General features: G+C 51.9%; 7 protein-coding genes across 7 annotated transcripts; 3 read left to right on the top strand and 4 right to left on the bottom strand.

Annotated features, from left to right (window-relative positions):
• Positions 1 to 989: 989 nt before the first annotated feature.
• L3040_000477 (uncharacterized protein) lies at positions 990 to 4,379 on the bottom strand (the record flags this gene model as incomplete). The annotated part of the gene is made up of 5 exons (XM_066155170.1): positions 990 to 1,341; positions 1,395 to 4,049; positions 4,098 to 4,142; positions 4,190 to 4,232; positions 4,280 to 4,379. 5 exons carry the CDS (start codon positions 4,377 to 4,379, stop codon positions 990 to 992), a joined length of 3,195 nt encoding a protein of 1,064 aa, XP_066013216.1.
• A 297-nt stretch (positions 4,380 to 4,676) lies between these two features.
• On the top strand, positions 4,677 to 5,525 carry L3040_000476 (mitochondrial 54S ribosomal protein uL16m; the record flags this gene model as incomplete). The annotated part of the gene is made up of 3 exons (XM_007292397.1): positions 4,677 to 5,099; positions 5,147 to 5,288; positions 5,347 to 5,525. 3 exons carry the CDS (start codon positions 4,677 to 4,679, stop codon positions 5,523 to 5,525), a joined length of 744 nt encoding a protein of 247 aa, XP_007292459.1.
• Positions 5,526 to 5,874: 349 nt separating this feature from the next.
• L3040_000475 (uncharacterized protein) lies at positions 5,875 to 6,228 on the bottom strand (the record flags this gene model as incomplete). Its single annotated transcript, XM_007292398.1, has 3 exons — positions 5,875 to 5,928; positions 5,979 to 6,127; positions 6,210 to 6,228. 3 exons carry the CDS (start codon positions 6,226 to 6,228, stop codon positions 5,875 to 5,877), a joined length of 222 nt encoding a protein of 73 aa, XP_007292460.1.
• A 613-nt stretch (positions 6,229 to 6,841) lies between these two features.
• L3040_000474 (uncharacterized protein) lies at positions 6,842 to 7,720 on the top strand (the record flags this gene model as incomplete). Its single annotated transcript, XM_007292399.1, has 1 exon — positions 6,842 to 7,720. The coding sequence occupies one exon, from the start codon at positions 6,842 to 6,844 to the stop codon at positions 7,718 to 7,720; it is 879 nt and encodes a 292-aa protein (XP_007292461.1).
• A 1,016-nt stretch (positions 7,721 to 8,736) lies between these two features.
• Positions 8,737 to 10,004, bottom strand: L3040_000473 (uncharacterized protein; the record flags this gene model as incomplete). The annotated part of the gene is made up of 4 exons (XM_066155169.1): positions 8,737 to 9,395; positions 9,520 to 9,631; positions 9,684 to 9,838; positions 9,887 to 10,004. 4 exons carry the CDS (start codon positions 10,002 to 10,004, stop codon positions 8,737 to 8,739), a joined length of 1,044 nt encoding a protein of 347 aa, XP_066013215.1.
• Positions 10,005 to 12,889: 2,885 nt separating this feature from the next.
• Positions 12,890 to 14,715, top strand: L3040_000472 (uncharacterized protein; the record flags this gene model as incomplete). The annotated part of the gene is made up of 7 exons (XM_066155168.1): positions 12,890 to 13,317; positions 13,368 to 13,433; positions 13,509 to 13,674; positions 13,722 to 14,238; positions 14,296 to 14,415; positions 14,477 to 14,627; positions 14,682 to 14,715. The coding sequence occupies 7 exons, from the start codon at positions 12,890 to 12,892 to the stop codon at positions 14,713 to 14,715; spliced, it is 1,482 nt and encodes a 493-aa protein (XP_066013214.1).
• Positions 14,716 to 16,339: 1,624 nt separating this feature from the next.
• Positions 16,340 to 17,312, bottom strand: L3040_000471 (uncharacterized protein; the record flags this gene model as incomplete). Its single annotated transcript, XM_007292403.1, has 2 exons — positions 16,340 to 16,833; positions 16,970 to 17,312. 2 exons carry the CDS (start codon positions 17,310 to 17,312, stop codon positions 16,340 to 16,342), a joined length of 837 nt encoding a protein of 278 aa, XP_007292465.1.
• Positions 17,313 to 19,649: the final 2,337 nt, after the last annotated feature.

Below are 19,649 nucleotides of genomic sequence, written 5' to 3'. Positions count from 1 at the left end.
CCCAAGAGCCGTAGACTGGAGCATCACACAGGCTTGTGAATGCCACGCATAAACTCCCCAATCACCGATGCCGAAGCAGCACTGGAGTTCTAGGGCCTGGGGCAAGGCTCATGATGAAAGAATTTCCCAGAGAAATCGTAGCAACCGCAACCAAGATTCCAGCGTCAGAGTGCGGCTCCGAAATTTCCTGACTCCGTACACTTGACGTGGCATTTCGCTAAGCGCTAACAGCCTTAAGCGAGACAGAGAGTTCATACCTATCCACTGTAAACAAGGCGGGCATCGTCCCCAATTAATACTTCTGTTCGGCTCTTCGCATCTCCTCCCCATTTGACCACACAACACAACCTCGCCAGCGAAATCCCCTCCCATAATAGCCAGCAGCGACGTCGTTCTCCACAACCCATCGCGCTCTGGCTCGAGGAGGGTAACCGCCGTCCCCACGAACCTGAATCCGCCAGCCATATAGTCCGCACCCAGCCCCCCCCCCCACGAGATCGAGGACACAGATAAGGAGGTTGTCTTATCGTAGCCGCTGACAAGGCGGTTCTCAGAGAGCCGCAGCACATCAGTTCCAGCTCAAACTTGTCGGTATCGCGAGAGCGGATCCCCCGAAAGGACCAGACGCAACGCAGAACCTGGATTTCATGGCTGCTGGGCGTTCCTATTTTAGAGAAGCCCTTTCTCGACAGGTGTGTCTAGCGTATGAAGATGTTGCGTCCTCGTTATCTATCTGCAACGAGCTGGATCATGCTTTTGTATAGTTCCACAAAGCATAGGACATTCATGGAGGAGTAACAGACAATGACGGGAGGAATATCGAAACCGTATCCTATATTTCTCTTTTACGAAACCTATATTTTTCAGTGAAGACCCCTGAAATCATGATCGTATCCTCCAAATCCCGCCGCACTTAGAAAATGCAGTACATACATATACAATCAAACCCTCCCTTCATGACACCTTAGCACTCCTCAAACCATCTACCCTCATTTCTTTCCCTTTCCCTTCGTCGCTGCTGACTTGGCCTTAGCCTTGGCCTTTTTCTTCGGCTTGATATCCTCCTCCGAATCTTCGCCCTCGTCATCATCCTCATCCTTGGCGCTCTTTTTCCTCGGCGCTTTCTTCACCCCAGTGGCCTTCTTGGCTTTCGGCTGCCTGATATACTTGTCTTTCTTCAAGTCAGCCTCCTCGTCATCGTCCTTGACTTCTGCAATTTCTACATCATCGTCCTCCTCTTCGAACGCTTCTTCTAGATCTGGGGCGGCCTTTTTGGCGGCGGCAGGGACATTGGCACTGCTAGCCTTCATGAACGGAAGGGGATGAGTTCGGGAGTTGTATCTGAGGAAGTTAGCAACAGTTTCTTCTACGCGTCAAGATCTTTGGGGACTTGCTGTCTGGTGAAGCTGGCCTTGGTCTGGGTCTCCAGATGAACCTTCTCCATATCTTGAGGTCCCAGGCCAAGCTCCATAATGTAGTCATAATCGTCCCGGGTGAGAAAGTAGCTGTCCATCAGATCAATAACTTCTTCCACGCAATCCTTGCCCTCAAGCTCAAGCCGCTTGATCATTTGGGTCCATAGTACCGGTAGATACTGCTGACGGATCTCGTGGCGATCTCCGGATGTTCGCAGGCGCATGTGCGACTGGATCTCTTTAACAAATCGAGTGAGCTTTCCCAGCTTGCTGTTGTTACCCAACCACTTTGTGAAAGCTGTCTGTCCTGTCATGAGGCCAGCCGTGAAAGAAGCGGGTCTGACGGCACTGAACACGGCGTGGGTTGGCATAAGACTCCATTGCTGTTGTGACCCGTGGATCATTCTATCCACCAAGTCACCGTCACTAATGCTTTCAGCGGCTTGGTCGGCGAGCTGTAGGGCCTTCAGTCTTGCTTCCCGAGCATCCATGTTCGAGGCGAGCGCCGGCTTTGTGCTCAAATAATTTTCTTGGATCATCAGGTAACTGAATTCGTGGTCGTTGAAGTAGAGTTCAATCTTGTCATTCAGAGTAGCCTTGCTTGATGGAGCGAACATGCCTCCCCCAAGTAACTTGTGACAAATGTCCCAGGGTTTCAAAACAATGTGCTTCTCCCAAGCCTTGGACATTGCCTTGCCCTGATCAAAGTCCATAGCAGATTGATCCAGCTTCGCCGTGGATATCATGTTGATAATTTGTCGAATATCCCTGTTGCTGCCTTCAATAAGAGCATCGATGACATTTCCAGGGAGCTTCAGGCCTTCTCTGTGGCAGATGGTGGCAATCCGAGACCGGACTTGCTCAAGTGTTGGTCGCCGGAACGGAATGTCGAAGGTGACGAAGTCAAATGGCTTCATCTTCGGCAGCTTTCTCTCGTTGCATATCAAAATCATGGGGATGTCTGTCTTTTTGCACACCTTTGCAAGGGCTCCCACTCCACCGCGATCTCCTGCTGACATTCCATCCACCTCGTCCATAATCAGAACAATCTTCTTCTTCTGGAGATTGACATCCTTGCCATCGCCTGCAAAGAACCCATTCAGAGAAGTATTATTCAGCACCTCGCTGAGACCAGATTCAACGAGCTTTTTGCTTCGAGTGTCACTTGCGTTGCTCTCAATAACGTCGTAGCCAGAAAGCTTGGCTGCCATATGTGCAGCGGTTGTCTTTCCAATCCCAGGAGGGCCATGAATGATAATTGCCCGATATCCCCCAAGACCTTCAGCACCCTTCATCTGAAAATTATGTCTATGCGCCTTTGGCCAGCCCTTGAGCCAAGCTTGGATCTTTTCTACTTGGGCTTTGTTACCACATATCTGGTTGATAGCCGTGGGGGCATATTTGCTTGTCCACAGTTGCGCATTCGGGTCGACCTTCTTGACAGGAGGGGGTGCCGCGAAACCTTTCTCAGCGGCGCGTTTCCGAGCCTCTTTCTCGGCCTTCTCGAATTCAGCCGCCTTTCGCTTTTCCTCTCTTTCCATTTCTTCCGCATCCTTCTTGATCTTTTCCATTTCTGCTTTCTTCTTCTCTATGCTCTTTTCCGCAGCTTTGCCATCTCCACCATCGGCAGGCAATTTGCTGATAAGAGCAAAGAGACCATCCTCGTTTATGGTTTTGATCTTCAGGGCCTGGATCTTGCGAAGCTTGCTTGGTCCAGCATCGTTTCCAAGGACAACAAAACTTGTCTTGCCGCTAGGAGCGCCTGTGACCTTGCCGCCATATCTTTTGACAAGCTCAGTTCCTTCGTCTCTGGACAAGGTTTCGAGCAGTCCTGTGAAGACAAAGTTCAGGCCTGCCAGACAATTGTCCTCTCCAGTAGGTATCTCCTTGATGCCCGCTGCAGGTGGTGCCCCAGAATTTCCTCCGCCTGCTCCCCCCTTTCTGAAATCAAATTTCGCATCCGGATCTGGGGCTGGGGGAGTGGGTGCTCGGACCGTTGGAATAGAATCCATGATAGCCTGGAGTGCTGCGCTCTCTGGTTCGGGTTCTTTCGTTTTCCTCGGAGCCCGCGCTTTCTTGGCAGGAGGCTCTTTTGCAGACTTACTCTTTACAGACTTGATATTGGGTTTGATATCGTCCTCTTCCGAATCCGATTCTAGGACTGGAGACTTGCGCTTCTTACCCGTGGTCTTTGCTACCGGCTTGTCGATCACCATTGCATCGTCACTGTCATCAACCATGACAAAATCGTCTGGATCCTTCATCTCCACATCTTGCTTCTTCGTAAGGGTCGGCTTGGATTTCGTGGTCGTCTTTTTGGGCTTGACTATCGGCTCATCATCGCTATCTATCTCGACGTATCCGTCGTCCTTCCGCTTGCCACCCTTCTTGACGTCTGCCGCAAAAATATCATCGGGGGCGTCGTCTCCATCGTCCAGGAAGGCAAATTCGTCATCATCTTTGAGCTCGCTGTATGAGGTGGTTGTCTTCTTCCGAGCTGAGGACCGCCCACTGCTCTCGACTTTTTGAGTTGCCTTGGCTTTGACAGGTGTAGATTTGGCTGTTTTGGGCTTTTTGCTCGAGGCAAAGTAGTCTGCGGTGCTGGTTTCCTCGCCCCTCGGAGATTCCTTCTTGCTATCTGCGTGTTAATAATTGTCTATCGAGTAGAGAGAGGCGACCTACGTGGCCTTCTTGGGCGCTACTTTCTTGGGTGTAGCCTTCTTGGTTCTGTCGCATATCAGTAAATAGCTCTATTGGAGGTCTGTGAAGCTTACGGCTCTTCATCGTCATCACTATCTTCGATAACTTTGCGGCTTTCTAGGACCAGTCAGCAGAGAATTATTTTGAGGTTGAGTGGCAATTACTGCTTTTTTTCTTAGTGGAAACCTCTTCTTTCTTGACCTCTTTTTCCCGGATGGGCGTGGAAGTCTTGCCTCCAAAGAAACTGCGAATGTCCGCAGGCATTTTGACTAACAACGGAGTGATTTAGAATCGCGGAGTCCAGAAAGAGGTGTATTGGCATTTGAGAAGCAGGAATCTCATGGCCTGGAGAAGGGTTTGTGGACAACCGTTGTTAATTGTCGTTGAAGTATCGGTAGGCGGACGGTACCTCGAGTTGAGCCGCGTCGCGATTTCCAGGCACGCGTCGCTAGTGCTTTGGCCAAATTGAATTTGTCAAACAGTACTTGGCCAGCACGCACCTAGCAGAGGATAACCCCAACACCACCAGGCCTCAACTGTAGCAGCGGCCAAACCACAACAATGAAGCCCCGAAATATATCGAGCTTAAGTGCTCACTTCGATAGGCTGTCTCTCGCTTCAACGCCTCTGCGACCTCTCAGTACCATTCTTTGTCCTTCTACAAATCGATCGTCTCCTCAAAATGCCTATATTCGTCCATTCTCCAGTACGACCGCCCGGGCTGGTAATTGGCTGCTCCCGACTATGCCTGAGAAGAAGCGATCGCGAAAAGGTCGTCCTCGTGTGCCAACGGGCGGGTCCGCGAGAGGAACGACGATGGTATGGGGAGACTATGGATTGCGCATGTGTGACCACCATCGCCGGGTCAGCGCATCGCAGTTGAAGATTGGAGAAGATGCAATTAAGGTGCGGCTAAAGGGCATGAGATATCGTTTGTACAAGAGGGTTTGTGCGAGCATTGGTGTGTACAGCAGTGGTAATGAGGTATGTTGGGCAGGTTGGTCAGATAGAACCAGTGCTGATGGCGACAGGTCCGCATGGGTAAGGGAAAGGGAAGCTTCGACCATTGGGCTTCCAGAATTGCGGTCAGCAAGGTAATTTTTGAATTGAAGGGGGATATACATGAGCAGGTTGCTCGGGATGCTTTCCGGTTAGCCGGGAACAAGATGCCAGGTTAGTCGTGTCTCAAAAGCACCAGTTTATACCACAGCTTGCTAATGCCACTCAATAGGAATGTATGAGTTTGTCAAAAAGGGAGACCCGCCTGTTGTTGGAATCACGAAGTTGGACGGAGTCACATTAGAAGAGTTGAAGAGACCGAGAAGAAAGGTTCCTCTTCCTATGCCCGGCGAGGTAGCAGCAGCGACCGCCTCCTCTACGACATCTACATCTACTTCTCCAGACGCATAGATGGTTTCGTTGTGATACGCTATGTAGCATGTATAATTACTTGAGCATCAACTTTGTAGCAACTCCATTGTTGAGGTAGACCTCGAAGGCTGCCCAGAATTGCGACCAGTTTTGGTTGTAAGAAGTTGGTAATCAACCTCCCTCACCTTATAGAAGAAAGATATGAATATCAAGAGGCTTGAATTGTAACGGCATGTCCCGAGCCTTGGTTGCCCATCCTATCCTCGAAGTGACTGCCCGTACCCAACGCCTCGCTGCAGTTACAATCCCGTGCCCAGCCAACGCCATGCGCAACTATCTCTCCTACAGCCACCGAAGCCCCAGAATCCATCATCCAACAACCATCACCTTAATCCATCTCCTTATCAGAATCATCCGGCACCGTTTGAGTCTCCGCGAGGATCTACAACACCCGTTATTCTCGCCTCGCTAATGCAAGGCAGCGGAACTCACGACATCAAGCTTCTGCTTCAGCAGTGTCAACATGTTCTCCTTGATCACCAAAGTCTGGTCATCAAGCTCCTCAACGATGAAGGCGTGGTCCTGGGCGTCGATCTTGACGATGATGGACTTGATGGAGGGATCGCACTCGACCAGAACGCCTGGATCGTGTCAACGTTGAACCACTCCCTCCCTTATTGATGGTGCCGGGGCAGGCTGTGCGATGGGGGGGGGGTGCAATACCTCTGATAGCTCGGGGCATTTTGAAAGTTGTTTTGTTTATTAGAAGTTCGGTCTATTTTTCTTTCTTTGATACGCTTCGTCGTCCGTGGTCTTGATCCTGGTGCGAACTTAGATCACGTTACCTACTCTGTACTTACCTGAGGCTAGAACAAGGGGCCTAGCTAGATACCGTAGTGGAGTGATAAGGGGTCAGAGGTCAGAGGTCAGAGGTCAGAGGTCGGAAATCATCAAGCTTTCCCCGGACAATTCATGAATCGCACACCTACAGAATTGGCAGTATCGTGAGTACTGATAAATCTGATAAATCCGCATGTGAATATTAACTAAACTCACTTGCCCTATTCATAATCAAGTTGATTCCTTTGTCAATATCAACCCAAACCCAAACCCAAACCCCAACTTCTTTCCTTTTCCTTTCATTACACATTTCTCCTCCTCCTCCTCTTCCTCCAGGTTGACTACCTCTACTTCTCCTCGTGGCGAATACTTATCAGTATACACAGCCCCTCAAAATATCGATGACGCTGGTGAAAATCCAATGGTACTTGGCCATCGGCCTTCCTTTCAGCTCGCATTGCCTTTGCCTGTTCAACGTTCAACAGGCGTCACAACGTTAGCAACCAGATACAAACATGGCATCAAATAGAAGAAAGGCTGTTTTCCTTTGCCACTGCTCACGATCGCTACCTCTATCATCTGCCTTCCTTCTCCTCTTCGCGATCCTGCCCTCCTCGTCCATAGCTCAACTCAGTGACCCGGCGTCCACGAACCCTACGCCGCCAGGCGCTGGCAGTGGCAGTGGCAATGGCAATGCTCCTACAACTTTCCAAACCTCAGTCTCCTATTCTGCTACAAACTCCAACTCCCAACCGAGTCCAAGACCAACACAAACCCAGCTCTCTGCCTCAAACAACAATGACAGCAGTAACGACGACGACGGAATAAGAGGAGTCAGCCGTCGCTTCTCCAACTACACCTACGCCATCGTAGGCGTCATTGCCCTGGTCATCCTCCTACTAATCATCTGCATCGGCAAGCGTAGAAAGCAGAAAGCGGCCACCGTGCGCCTCAACTCCCGCGCCGCGCTCGCGCGAGACGTTGAAGGCTACCGCGCCCGCTTCGGGATCGGGAGGGCGGGGATGCGGAGGGCGCACGCGGGTGGTATGAGGATGGGCGTTGCGCCGCCGGAGAGGACGGAGGGCTTGAATGAGGAGGGCGAAGCTCCGCCGCCTTACAACCCCGGGAGTAAGCCGCCGAGCGTGAGGAGTACGGATGGTGTGAGGGAGGGAGGGAGAGCCAGAGAGGTGGAGATGCAGGATATACAGGATGTGACCAGACCGAGACGTGGGCCGCCGGGGTATCACGAACCGACGAGCGCCGGGTCTGGGTTGGATGGAACCGCTACGGAGGGAGATGGGGTGGTTGTGCGGCCCGCTGCGGCTGTTACCGCTGGACCGCGGGCCGTATCCATAAGGAGCTTTCGCAGCATCCCGGAGAATTCGGGGAGGTAGTGATGACGGAACACATTTAACGGGTTTCATGTCTGTTTTATAAGCGTGGCGCTGGTCTGGTTGGTGCGTATTGGGCTCGCTGGGCCACACACCGTCATGGATGGAGCACAGGACAAAACATGTCAAATATGTCAAATATGTACCGGAAATAAAACCTTATAGATTTCGACGGGAAGATGACCCTAATGACGATGTAGATGTGAAAGATAAAACAAACACATATACAAAGTAGAGCAGATCCACTCCGTCCCCTTGCGCCTCTCAGCAACACCATCATCCACGGAGTATACATGATCTCTCACGTCAGCCCTGTCCCACCCATCACAACACCTCTGCAACTGCACAATTGACATGAACATAAACACAAACACAAACACAAACACAAACATCGAAAAAATTCATCAACATATACCTACAGCTCAAGTATACATCTATATATATCTTCTTCGACCTGGATGTCGATGTCGATGTAGACGTGGGACCTCGCTCGCTCGCTTATACTCCAGAAAAGGCTTAATTGAGCAAGGGCGTATTTTTATTTTTTCTTTTCTTTTCTTTTTCTTTCCTTCCTCCCGTAAGTAATTAGGTACCGGTGGGTAGGTGCTTTATTAGTGAACTCTTCCGCTCCTCCCTCCTCCCCTCCTCCTCCTCTCCCCTGCTAGTTGTGTATGAAAGGTCGCGAGTTGATGGGATGGGGATGGGGATGGTGTGTTTGGCTGGGTAGGGTAGGGTAGGGTAGGATAGGATAGGTAGTTGGATTGCTGCTGAGTAGTCTTTCATTCTTTGATCTTTGAGATTGGATTTGATTTTATAGGAGGTTCAGATAGATGGGTATATGAGGTCTGGGTCTGGGTCTGGGTCTGGGTACGTTTATAAAAAGTTTTCTTAATAAAAAATAACATCGGGTATGCATCCCGAAATATTCCTCAGCGGGAAAAACCAGAGCCGATGTCTGTAGATAGATAGGTATTTTCAACATTGATCTCCGTAGGATCGCAATCACCCTGGTCACCTACCTAGGTGAACCGCCGAACCATCTCGGCAGGCTTATTCCCCAAGACCCCGTCAATTTCCGCGAGGACCTCCGGCGTCAACTTCTCCACCGCGTCCAGGCTCCTCACGATCTCGTAGACCTGCTCGGGCCTACTCGCGCCCGTGATAGCCGAGCTGACCCGCTTGTTGCTCAACACCCACGCCATGGCCAGACACGCCTGCGTGATGCCTAAGCGTTCCGCGACGGGCTTCAGCCGCGCCACAATCTCGACGTCCCGCTTCCAGCCCTCGTCGCCGAAGCGCTTGTTCATGTGCACCACGAACGGATCGCTCGAGCTGCCCAGCCGGCTGTCCTGCGGGATCCCGTCGTTGTACTTGCCCGTCAGGATGCCGATCTTGAGCGGCGAGAAGATGGTGAGGCCCAGACCCGTCTCCTCGTACAGGTGTGCGAATTCGGTCTCGACCTTTTCGCGCGCGAGCATGTTGTACTGCGGCTGTTCCATCAGGGGCCCGATGAGGTTGAGCTTGTCGGCGTAGCGCCACGCCGTGGCGATTTCGTCGGCATTCCACTCGGAAGTGCCCCAGTAGAAGGCTTTGCCTGTGTTTATCAGGTAATTGAAGGCGCGGACAGTCTCTTCAATGGGGGTGTGGCGGTCGGGCCGGTGGGCATATATCAAGTCGACTGGTGAAAGGAGGTCAGTCTTTTTCTTCCGATAGAAATTAAAGGCAGAACGCTCTTTTTTCGCATGATGAGACGCAGCTCTTCGCAGGAGAGAAGAACTAGCCTAGTCTATTGAGCTGCTTACCATAGTCTAGACCCAAACGTTCCAGTGCCATGTTTGTGCCTTCGATAATATGTTTGCGGGAGAGGCCGAAGTTGTTCGCAGGGTTATCACCATGGCGGCCTCCCCAATTGATCTTTGAGCTGTCAATTGATGCTCAAGATAGGACGATCGGGTCTGAAAGGTACTTTTGTAGAAATGACCAAGTCGTTGCGTTTCCATCCAAACTTCTTGATGGCTTCGCCCATGACTCGTTCAGACTCTCCCCCACTGTACCCTTCGGCACAATCGAAGAAGTTGATGCCAACATCGTAAGCGGCCTTCATACAGGCAAAGGTGTTATCTGAAAGTCTTAGCGTCTGCGTATTTGCTGTGGCACAGGGCTACTTGCCCCTCTCGACGTGGCCACCGTAGGTGAGCCATCCCCCCAGAGAGATAGCAGAGACCTGGAGACCAGAACGGCCAAGAAATCTGTACTGCATCTTTGGAAGACCTTCAGGAAGAGACATGACGAAAGATTTGGAGCTTTGTACTGATTGTACTGACTGCGCAACCGAACGTGAATTTTGCAAACTGCCACTGAGTAGAAGAAAATTGAAAGGGAACGAAGGGGAATTCGACACTTGATACTTTATAGCGCAAGAGGATGGTGGGGGGCTTTCTGCTTAGTCCTACGGTGGCGAGAATTGCTGAAAGTGGAATTTTATTTGTAACAGCTCTGGGTACAGCCCTGTGTAGGCAAGATATCAATCTTGCAGGCTCATACGGGTACGGGTACGGGAACGTAGGTACGGGTGTTACAGAAGTCCTCAGAATTCGATCGGTGGTAAACACCCGGCACGTGGAATGGTAGTGCCCGCTCGGACCTCAAAACCCTCAAAACCCTCAGAATCTCTGCAATATGATTGGTGCGCTACTTGATGGCAAGGCAGCCATCGGTCTTTGTTGACATATTCGGCCGACGACACATTTGTCTGTCTGTGAACTGCAATTCATCCTCCTCCACGACCCTTGCCACGACAACAGCCACAGCAACAGCAACAGGACCAGCAACAGCTATAGCAACTGCGGGTGTGAGCATGGAGAAGAGCAGCCGTACTTGCTGCTGCAAAGACACATGGACTCCTGCAGCCGCGCTTTCAAATTTCTTTCATCAGCGGGGGTGGCCACTTGGCGTATTTCTCAACGGCGCTGCTATCTATGCCTTCCTCCCCATCGTTGAGTCTGGGCATTGTGGGTAGATCTGCCTGGAGTGGAAGATCGGATTGCAGAGAATCTGCTTGAAGTAGTCTCCAAGTAGAAGTCGTGGGGAGAAGAACGTTCTGGCGGCCAGCTGGGCTCTCCTTCCCTACTTGGAGGTCCGGCCAACTTGAGACGTCTCTCCTTGGGGCCAGGGCATGTCGTTTTCTATTTCTCTGATCCCGATGGCCAAACAAGTCTTTCGAGTGAAAGATTCGAGTGCTGTCTTGTATCTCCCTGGCTGGGCAGGGCAGGGCGATTCTGGCAGACCAACCTACTCGGCCAGGCTGTGCTACCACTTGTCGTCTTTAAATACAACGGAAGCAAACCAGAGACAGAAATTTCTTTCCTTCAATAGCGCAAAGATGTTGCGATGCTGCGATGCTGCTCAAACATACGTAGCCGCTTGGCATTTGAATGCCATCCAGCAGAATGCGAATGGGCAATACGCTATACAGCAGGAAGGATCCATGCGGCAAGCTGGGCTGGTACCCGCAGACTGAACGGCATGAGCTTTGCATGGGAGCCCGTCTCCCAGCATTCCGTCGGTGCCCTCAAGCAGATCCATTGCAGAATCAAGCAATGTCAAGCGTCTAGATCTCAAGGGGCCGTACCATCCCAGCTTGCCGCAGTATCTTGTCCCCAGTGCATGCTTTTTTCCGTTGCCACCTTGCTTTTGGAGGGAGGAAGTCGGTTTCTGCGCCAGTTCTCGTTCCTGTCCAAAGGCTGGAGGTCGAGAATATAATTTCTCGATTATACGTGGTAAATGTGTGCAGCATGGCCCTGCTTGTGCCTGGGTGCCAGGGGCAAGCTGCGTACCAGTCTGAAGTCAGCAAGTTGTAGGAGTGGAATTTGAGGCTGGCATACGCGACTCTGGCTTTGATCCTGGCCCTCGGGGCCTAATCGAGGTACCGAGAGAGAAACTGTTGTGGTCCACCAGCATGAAGTTTCCAGCTGCTGGTGAGCCATGCGGTTGGGGTGTCAATTGAGGTTGATGATGAGGTTGCACTCACTCACCTCATATCCGCACAGCTGGCCAGCTGCCCTGCCCTGGCCCCGCGTTTCGTTTCGAGACAGTCTGTACTTCCAAACGTATCTATCGACCAGATCACAGACTTCCTTTGCCTTGGGCAGCCCTTCCAAGCATAATACACGTATCATACTGGAAAAGGGGGGATCGTTCGGAAGTTCTGCACACTCACGTGAGTACCAGCCAACCAGACCATATCGAGCCTGACTAGCGCCCTCTGCGCCTTCTGCGCCTTCTGCGCCCATACAAATTCACGTCCTCGCTCTCCGACGACCTTCCTTCCTACAACGTCTCTCTCACAACCCCCCTCTTCCCTCTTCCCTCTTCCCTCTTCCCTCTTCCCTCTTCCTCCGCTACTTCAACTTCCTCCCTCTCTCTCTCTCTCCTACTTCGATATCCATCTCGTGATTCTGTCGCGAGGTTTACTATTGAAGCCTCAACCCTCTGTCAATTGTGAGTGCCTCGCTCCTTTCCTTTCCTTTCCCTTCCTTTCCTTTCCTTTTGCTTTCGTACGGTTGCCAGCTCTGGTCATCTATCTGCGCTTTCACGAATCGCCTCTCGGCTTGAGAGGTCTTTCACAAAGAGCCTTGATCGCTACAACCTCATCTACACTCTCTTCTCCTCTACACACTTTGCTCCTCCTCTACACTCCCTCCTTCTCCTCTACACTTCCCGTCCCTCGATCTCTGTTTGAGTTTGGCGGCACGTCGCGTTTCCTACGACGTTCTGCTAAACTTATTCTACACCCAGCTGCCTGCCTACTCGACCAGTCTCACCATAGGTCAGACAGCTTCAAAATCAGCTCTGCGCACCGGGTCTGCTGGTCGCGTTTCCCATCCCCTCCATCTCCTTCGTCCTTCCCTTCCCCTCTCCTTGCTCTCCCCCTGGCTGGCCAATATCTGAGGTCTTTCGGGCCTCCACCAATTCATCGACCGGCAGGAGTCCGTGCTCTCTTCGTCCCCTTAACCACAACAACATATCTAAAACATCGAGACCAAGACCAGGACCTTCCATTTCAACACTGCTCTACATTCAATTCACCTTCATCCATACCCGTTGCAGTATAAAGCTAATCGTACCTTGACTCCACAGACAAAAACAAGTAAAAACAAACAACAACTCAAGATGTCTTGGGATCAGGCTCCCGCTGGTAGCTGGGGTGATCAACCTGCTCATATCTCCAACGGCCCGGCTGCAAACAACTCCTATGCTCCGCCTGCAAATGACTTCAATGGTCCGGTTGCAAACAACTTCAACGCTCCACCTATCAATGGATTCAACGGCCAGGCTGCAAACAGCTTCTACGCTGCACCTGCCAATAACTTCCCTTCTGCTGCTGCATCTGGTGGCGCTCATGGAGACCAGTTCGCTGGTGCTAATTCAAATGACGCTCGCAACCACGAGGCTGGCGCATTCGGCGGCTCTGGTGGATATGGAGATGCTGCTGGTGGTGGGTTTGATGGAGGCGGTGCTGATGGATTCGGTGCTGGTGGATTTGGTGATGGAGGCGGTGGTGGGAGCGGTGGCGGCTGCTTCAACTGCGGCCAAGAGGGGTTTGCACATTTACATTCTTTCTCGATCAATCCTACTAATTTATCTATAGTCACATGAAGTCCGATTGCCCACAACCCCCAAAGTCCCGTGGTTGCTTCAATTGTGGCGAAGAGGGGTAAGATTAGAGAGCCTTTCTTAATAACACCCAAATATTCCTTCACTTTTGGAAAAATTCACTGACAATCCCAAGCCATTCAAAAGCCGACTGCCCAAACCCCGCTGTTGCCCGTGAATTCACTGGTACTTGTCGTGTGTGTGAGCAACAAGGCCACCGTGCGGCCGATTGCCCATCCAAGCCTCCCACCGTTTGCAAGAACTGCCAGGAGGAGGGACATGAGGTTGTTGTGTGTGACAAGGTATGCTTTCTTATCTCACGAAGAATACTAGAGTCTAACAATTACAGCCCCGCAAGATCGATCGCTCCCATGTTAAGGACATCACTGGTGAGCAAGCTTGGGCTCTCATCAAAGAGGCCGCTGCCGAACGTGAGATCCTTGAGCTCAAGGACGCTGTTGAGATGTATGTCAAGAATTGCCCGGATGTCACCTACCCTCAACTTGAGGAGGCTTTCCGCAACTTGGATGTTCCTGTCTACCTTATCGCAATCGAGAAGGAATTGAATCCAACTTATGTCAACATGGATCTCCAGGGCAACCTCGGCAAGACCTACTCCATCACCTGGCGCTGGTCTCCCAACCCACGTGCACCTAAGGAGCATGATGCTTGGCCATCCAGCCCTGAGGAGAACCGTACCCGTCTTGAGGATGCCGGCGAGCCTGTCTACTGCCTAATGCAGAAGTGCGGCAACTGTGATGGACTCGGCCACACTCAGCGTAACTGCCCCCAGGACAAGGTGGAGAAGGAGCACACCGTCGTTAAGTGCTACAACTGTGAGGAAACTGGACATCGCATCCGTGATTGTAAGTTCCTTATATTTCTTCTGCTTTACTTCGAACCTCAATCTAACTCGAACATAGGCCCCAACCCCCGCCCTGACAAGTTTGCGTGCCGCAACTGTAAGCAATCTGGTCATTCTTCCAAAGAGTGCTCAGAGCCCCGTTCGGCCGAGGGCGTTGAGTGCAAGAAATGCAATGAGGGTGAGTACATCGGGCTTCTGATTCCTTCCACCGAAATTATTATTTAACTGACCTACCATAGTCGGTCACTTCTCGCGTGAATGCCCACAGGGTGGCGGTGGAGGTAGCCGTGCTTGTCACAACTGCGGCCAGGAGGGTCACTCGAAGAATGATTGCACCAACGAGCGAGTCCTCATCTGCCGCAACTGTGATGCACAAGGTCACGTGTCTAAGTTATGTACCTGCTCCCGGGTCAACTCGTTCGCCTGCTAATAATATGCTTGCAGGAATGCTCAAAGCCCCGTGATTATTCGCGTGTGAAGTGCTCGAACTGCGACCAGATGGGCCACACCAAGGGTGAGCCTCCACCATGAGCACCATGAATGAAATATGCTTACTTGTGAACAGTCCGCTGCCAGATGCCACTTAAGATCGAGGAGGGTGAGGCTGGCACTGGTGGTGACAACGACAACTTTGGAACTGGTGGTGATAACCTTGCCGCTCCTGTTCCTGGCAACTCTGGAGGTATGCATCTTCACCTTTCTTTCCCCTATAGATACCTTGCTAACTCAACTTCAGAGAACTGGTGAGATAAAAATGGTGGTGGCGGTGTCAACCAAAGTTGGTGATTCCTCCAATGTGTCTCTGAACGATTTGGTCGCATTGTCAACAGTCATTTCGGCGATAGACGCGTGCTAGACTTGTTCTCTTCTTGGCTTACCTTCGCGGTCGATCTTTCATTCAGATGAAGGATGATAGGAGGATTTGCCCTTGAATCTTAAGAGCTTTCTTGCGGGGGGCTTAATGATCTGCCAGAGTCTTTCAAGGGGCACTTGGTGAAGCGGAGAGTGCTCCAGAGACAAACTTTGATCGCTAGCAGAAAATACAAGGCATAAAGCATGATAAGGTGTTGCAGCTCGATTGATAACTTGAGTACCCCAAGTGACCTACCTTCTTGGACATCAAATCCCTTCCTCTTCCTACCTGTTCCTCTCCATGTACCTACCTACCTACCTTACTTGGCAATGGATCTACGCATAAGATCGTAGTTGGTCGGCTATGCTTGCAACTTGTGCCAGTGAAAGAAGCTGGTTTCAAGTCGACGAGTCCTGGGCGATACAGGCCCCTTCACAAAGGTAGATCAAGAGCTACTACCCTCGCCGCCCCGGACAGGCCGGCCGTGCTTAACGCCGCGTGTCGATGTTCGGGCAAACTAACGTCTCCCCTTCCGACTGCAGCACCACCGGCACTGAACGCGATCCTCAGTCGACACGCCCTCGCCCGCTGGCCCGGGGTCGTCTTGACCGGAGTAGGACAGACAGCTGATTGACCGACGACGACGACGACGACGACGACGAGCTGTCTGTCACTTCACTTCAGGTCGAAGTTCGGCGACGGGGGCCCCTTTGCGGGTGGGTGGAGTGGGGTTTACGTGAGTGAGTAAGGTAGGTAGGTAAGGTAGGTAGGTAGGTAGGTAGGTATATGGGTGAGTAGGTAAGTAAGGTAGGTATGGTATCATTGAGGGAATCTCGCTCGCTGAGCGTGCTTGTGCGGCGGAGCGGAGAGGGCGAAGATTTGGTTTGAGTGGTGGGTTTTTGAGACTTTTTTTTTGATTTTTGATTTTTGACTTTTGATTTTTTTTTTTTTTTTAAAAAAAGAAGAAGATGAGCTCGGAGGGGGAGACTGGGAGAAGGAGCCTGTGAGGGTGGTGGTGGTGGGTGGATGGATAAATGGGTGGGAGAGGGAGGAGGGAAAGGGGGAGGGAAAGGGACCATGGAAAGGGAAAGGGGGAGGGAAAGGGAAAGGATGGTCCGGAACTCTTGCGTGCAGTGTTGCGGTGAAATCATTAAGCGGATAACATATAGGTAGGCATATATGTATGTCTATATACATGTATATTACATGGTTTCCCGAAGCGTGCTCTTACCGCACCGCTTCTTTCTACCTACAGCTTCTCAAAAGTTGGCCTCGTCTTCTTGACCCCTGACAGCAATGCCCTCTCGACGTCGATCGACTGGATGGCCGCACTGTTCCACACACCCGTGTAACGCAGCGAGTCCGCCACCGTGTTGTCCCGCGCGTGGTTCAACAGCTCCTTCGTGCCCTGCACCGCGACGGGACTCTTGGTCGCCAGCAGCTCGGCCATCTTCAAGGCCACCTCGACGGCTTCGGCCTTCGTCTCCAGGACCTGGCTGACGAGGCCGACCCGGTAGGCCTCCTCCGCGCCGAAGACGCGCGCCGAGAGACACACGTCCTTGACCCAGGAGAAGTTGCCGACGACCTTCGGGAGGCGGGTGAGCGTTCCGACGTCGGCTGCGAGGCCGATGTCGACTTCCTTCACCGCCAGTTTCACGTCCTTCGTGCAGACCCGGATGTCGGCACATGTGGAGAGGTCGATGGCGAGTCCGAATGAGATGCCGTGGAGGACGCAGATGACGGCTGGAACGTTATTCTCTGTTAGCTATTGACGTCCCCAAGATCCCACACCGACTAGCCGCGAACGGAAAGGAGGAGGTAGGTAGGTAGATAGGTAGGTAGGCAGGTATCAGGTATCAGGTATCAGGCAGGTACATACGTTTCTCGCACTTCTCCACGCTGCTGATGCAATGCTGGAACTCATCCAGATGTCTCTTGATCCCGACCGCCTTCCGCGCTGTATCGCCCCGCACCTGCTTCAATATGCCCACTTCGCTGCCTATCTGTACGTCGAGCCCTGCTGTGAATGCGCGGTCGCCGGCTCCCGAGAGGACGATGGCGCGGACGTCGGGGGAGTGGGAGAGCGTGTCGATGACAACTTTAAACTCGAGCCACATCTCCTCGAACCACGCGTTTAGCTTCTCCGGGCGGTTGATCTGCACGTGGACGACGAAAGGGGAAGGGGTCGAGACGAGGAAGTGCTTGTAGATGGGGGATGCCATGATTGTGAGATGCGTTCTTTTGTTTGATATTAGGTATTTCTCTTCCCTCTTCAACTCTTCAAGCTCGGTTCGACGAATGGTTTCAGTGGAGGGGGTATAGTGATGGAGCGAGGCGTTTTCCCAATGCTTCGATACTTGTAAATGAGTGACGGGACAGCTTGACAGGTGCAGTGTCGTGGTGTTGTGGGACGGCATGACCCAAAACCGGGGTACCCGAGCTTCCAGTCAAAGACAGCCGGGGCATATGGAGCCTGGGGCGGGCGGTTTTGCTCGTCCACATGTGACAACTACTTTCTACTGTACCACCGCTTTCATTTGGGCCATCGCGTTTCGTTTTTGGAGCTCTTCGTCAAGTGTCTACGGGAAAGGAGTTATGAGCTTAACTAGACGCCTCTCTGTTCGTCTTTTGTATTGTGTCTGCTTTCGCGTCGCGTAGCGCGCGTAGCGAGAGCGGTATTGACTGGGCTCCTCCTGGACCTGGACCTGGACCTGGACCTGGACCTCTATCAGTCCAAACCTCTTAAGCGCCCGTTTGGTTCACGTTCACACCGTATCTGACTGTACAGTCAGTTTGTGGCTATGTACGCTAGCCAAGCCTCGACCTTCGGCCGTCTTGCAGTATCGGTAGTCTTGCAATACAGTAATAGTCTGGAATTCATAGTCTACGCATTATAGGTAGTCACGAGAAATACGGTTTAAAGTCTTTTCCCAATTCAATCTATTTCCCTAAACCAAAACGTCGTTGGAAAGTATCGATTAACCGCACGGCAGATGGTAGAGTTTCTGCAGACCCGGTATTTGATCCAGTTTTTTTTTTACATGCTGGCTTTGGACCAAACGGGACCTATCCGTCCGTAAGCCTCGCCTCTCGGAACTTACTACTAGTACTACGTACAACGTACAACGTACTACGTACTACGTACTACAACGTACAGCACTGGGAGAAGAAGGCTTTGGTGGTAGCCAACAGGAATCTCTTCCCGTGGGAAGAACTCTACCGTACTTTGACTCTCTCTGCTTCGCTGGGCCGGGAGATAGATGGATATCTCTTGGATTCTCCACCATCGTGCGACCAGCACCATCTTCATCAGCCTTACTTTGTCCTGTCGCAATATGGATAAACTACCAGCATCTTCGTCCATATCTGGCCACTTCGGCAGTACCATGCCAAGAATCAACGATCACCCGTCTTTGCCCCGAGGCGCAGGAGGAGACTTTGGAGTGAGACGGTCCCATACCAGATCTGTTTCCTTTGAACAATCGAATAGTTGAATCATTGAACAATTGAACAATCGATTCCATACAGATGACCTCGATTGACCACCTCTTCGGCCTCTCGAGTCGCGTGGTGGCAATGCCCTGGAGCTCGTTGCCTGTGCCCGTCTCGAGTCCCGCGATATCGGCATCCTGATCTGATGGCTGGGCTCTTGGGCTCTTGGTCCGCCCGTGCAACAGACAGAAGCACCTAACGCCCCCCCTGTGATCGGCAACTGGCGGGATTCTGCTCTGTACGGAGTATACGTAGTATCAGTAACTACGGACTGCCCCTCCAAGCCTACAAGCAGATTCATGTCTTGCGTGCAGCAAAAGGATTCATGAATCTCTCTATCATTGGTTCTCCCCGGCAGCAGTGCGCAAATGCCGCAACCGCTGAGAAGTGCCCAGCACCAGTAGCCATCTCTCTCGCAGCCCAACGGGCCAGCATAACTCGCGGGCCTTGCATGCTCCGTCGGTGGTAGTAGTATACGGGGTATACCTCCTGGTCCTTCTCGTAGGTACGGTACAGAGCAAGGCGTACGGACTGGAGCTCAGAGTGGCGAGCTGAGGGCTTCTCGAGAGTTGGAGCGGCTGTTGCGGGAGGTCCTTCCGTAGGTACTGTAGTATCGGTTTATTTACTTTCGGACTCGGTACATGGAAGTACCTACTAGTAGTACGTAGTTGTACAACTACTACTACTACTGTAGTAGTACTTAGTATATAGTAGTACAACGCTGTAGCTGAGACCAAATCGGATGGGGTACCGGAAACGTTATTCTCACCTAAGAGTTCTGGCGCTTTACTGTACAGTGCCGGTAGCGGTATGTACGTAGTACGTAGTATGAAGTACGGGCTATCAAGTCAGGCTCTCTTCTACTACGTACTACGTACTACTAGGTCTCTGCGAGGCCGGCCACTACCGGTAGGGCAGTGTGCAATCGATCCCTTTCTACTACCTAGTTGAGCTAGCGGGTGTTGAGATACCGTTTCTACTACCCAGTCAAGTTAGCGGGTGTTGATTGACGGAGTAGCCCTCCGATGTCGGCTCATCCCGGTACCGGTATTCGAGTGCAATCGCGA

Source organism: Drepanopeziza brunnea (genome assembly GCF_022702325.1).
Source record: "Drepanopeziza brunnea f. sp. 'multigermtubi' strain 214-2 chromosome Unknown ctg1, whole genome shotgun sequence".
Lineage (NCBI taxonomy): Eukaryota > Fungi > Ascomycota > Leotiomycetes > Helotiales > Drepanopezizaceae > Drepanopeziza > Drepanopeziza brunnea.
Note: the sequence above shows the minus strand (reverse complement) of the source record. Positions and strands in the feature narration are given on the sequence as shown.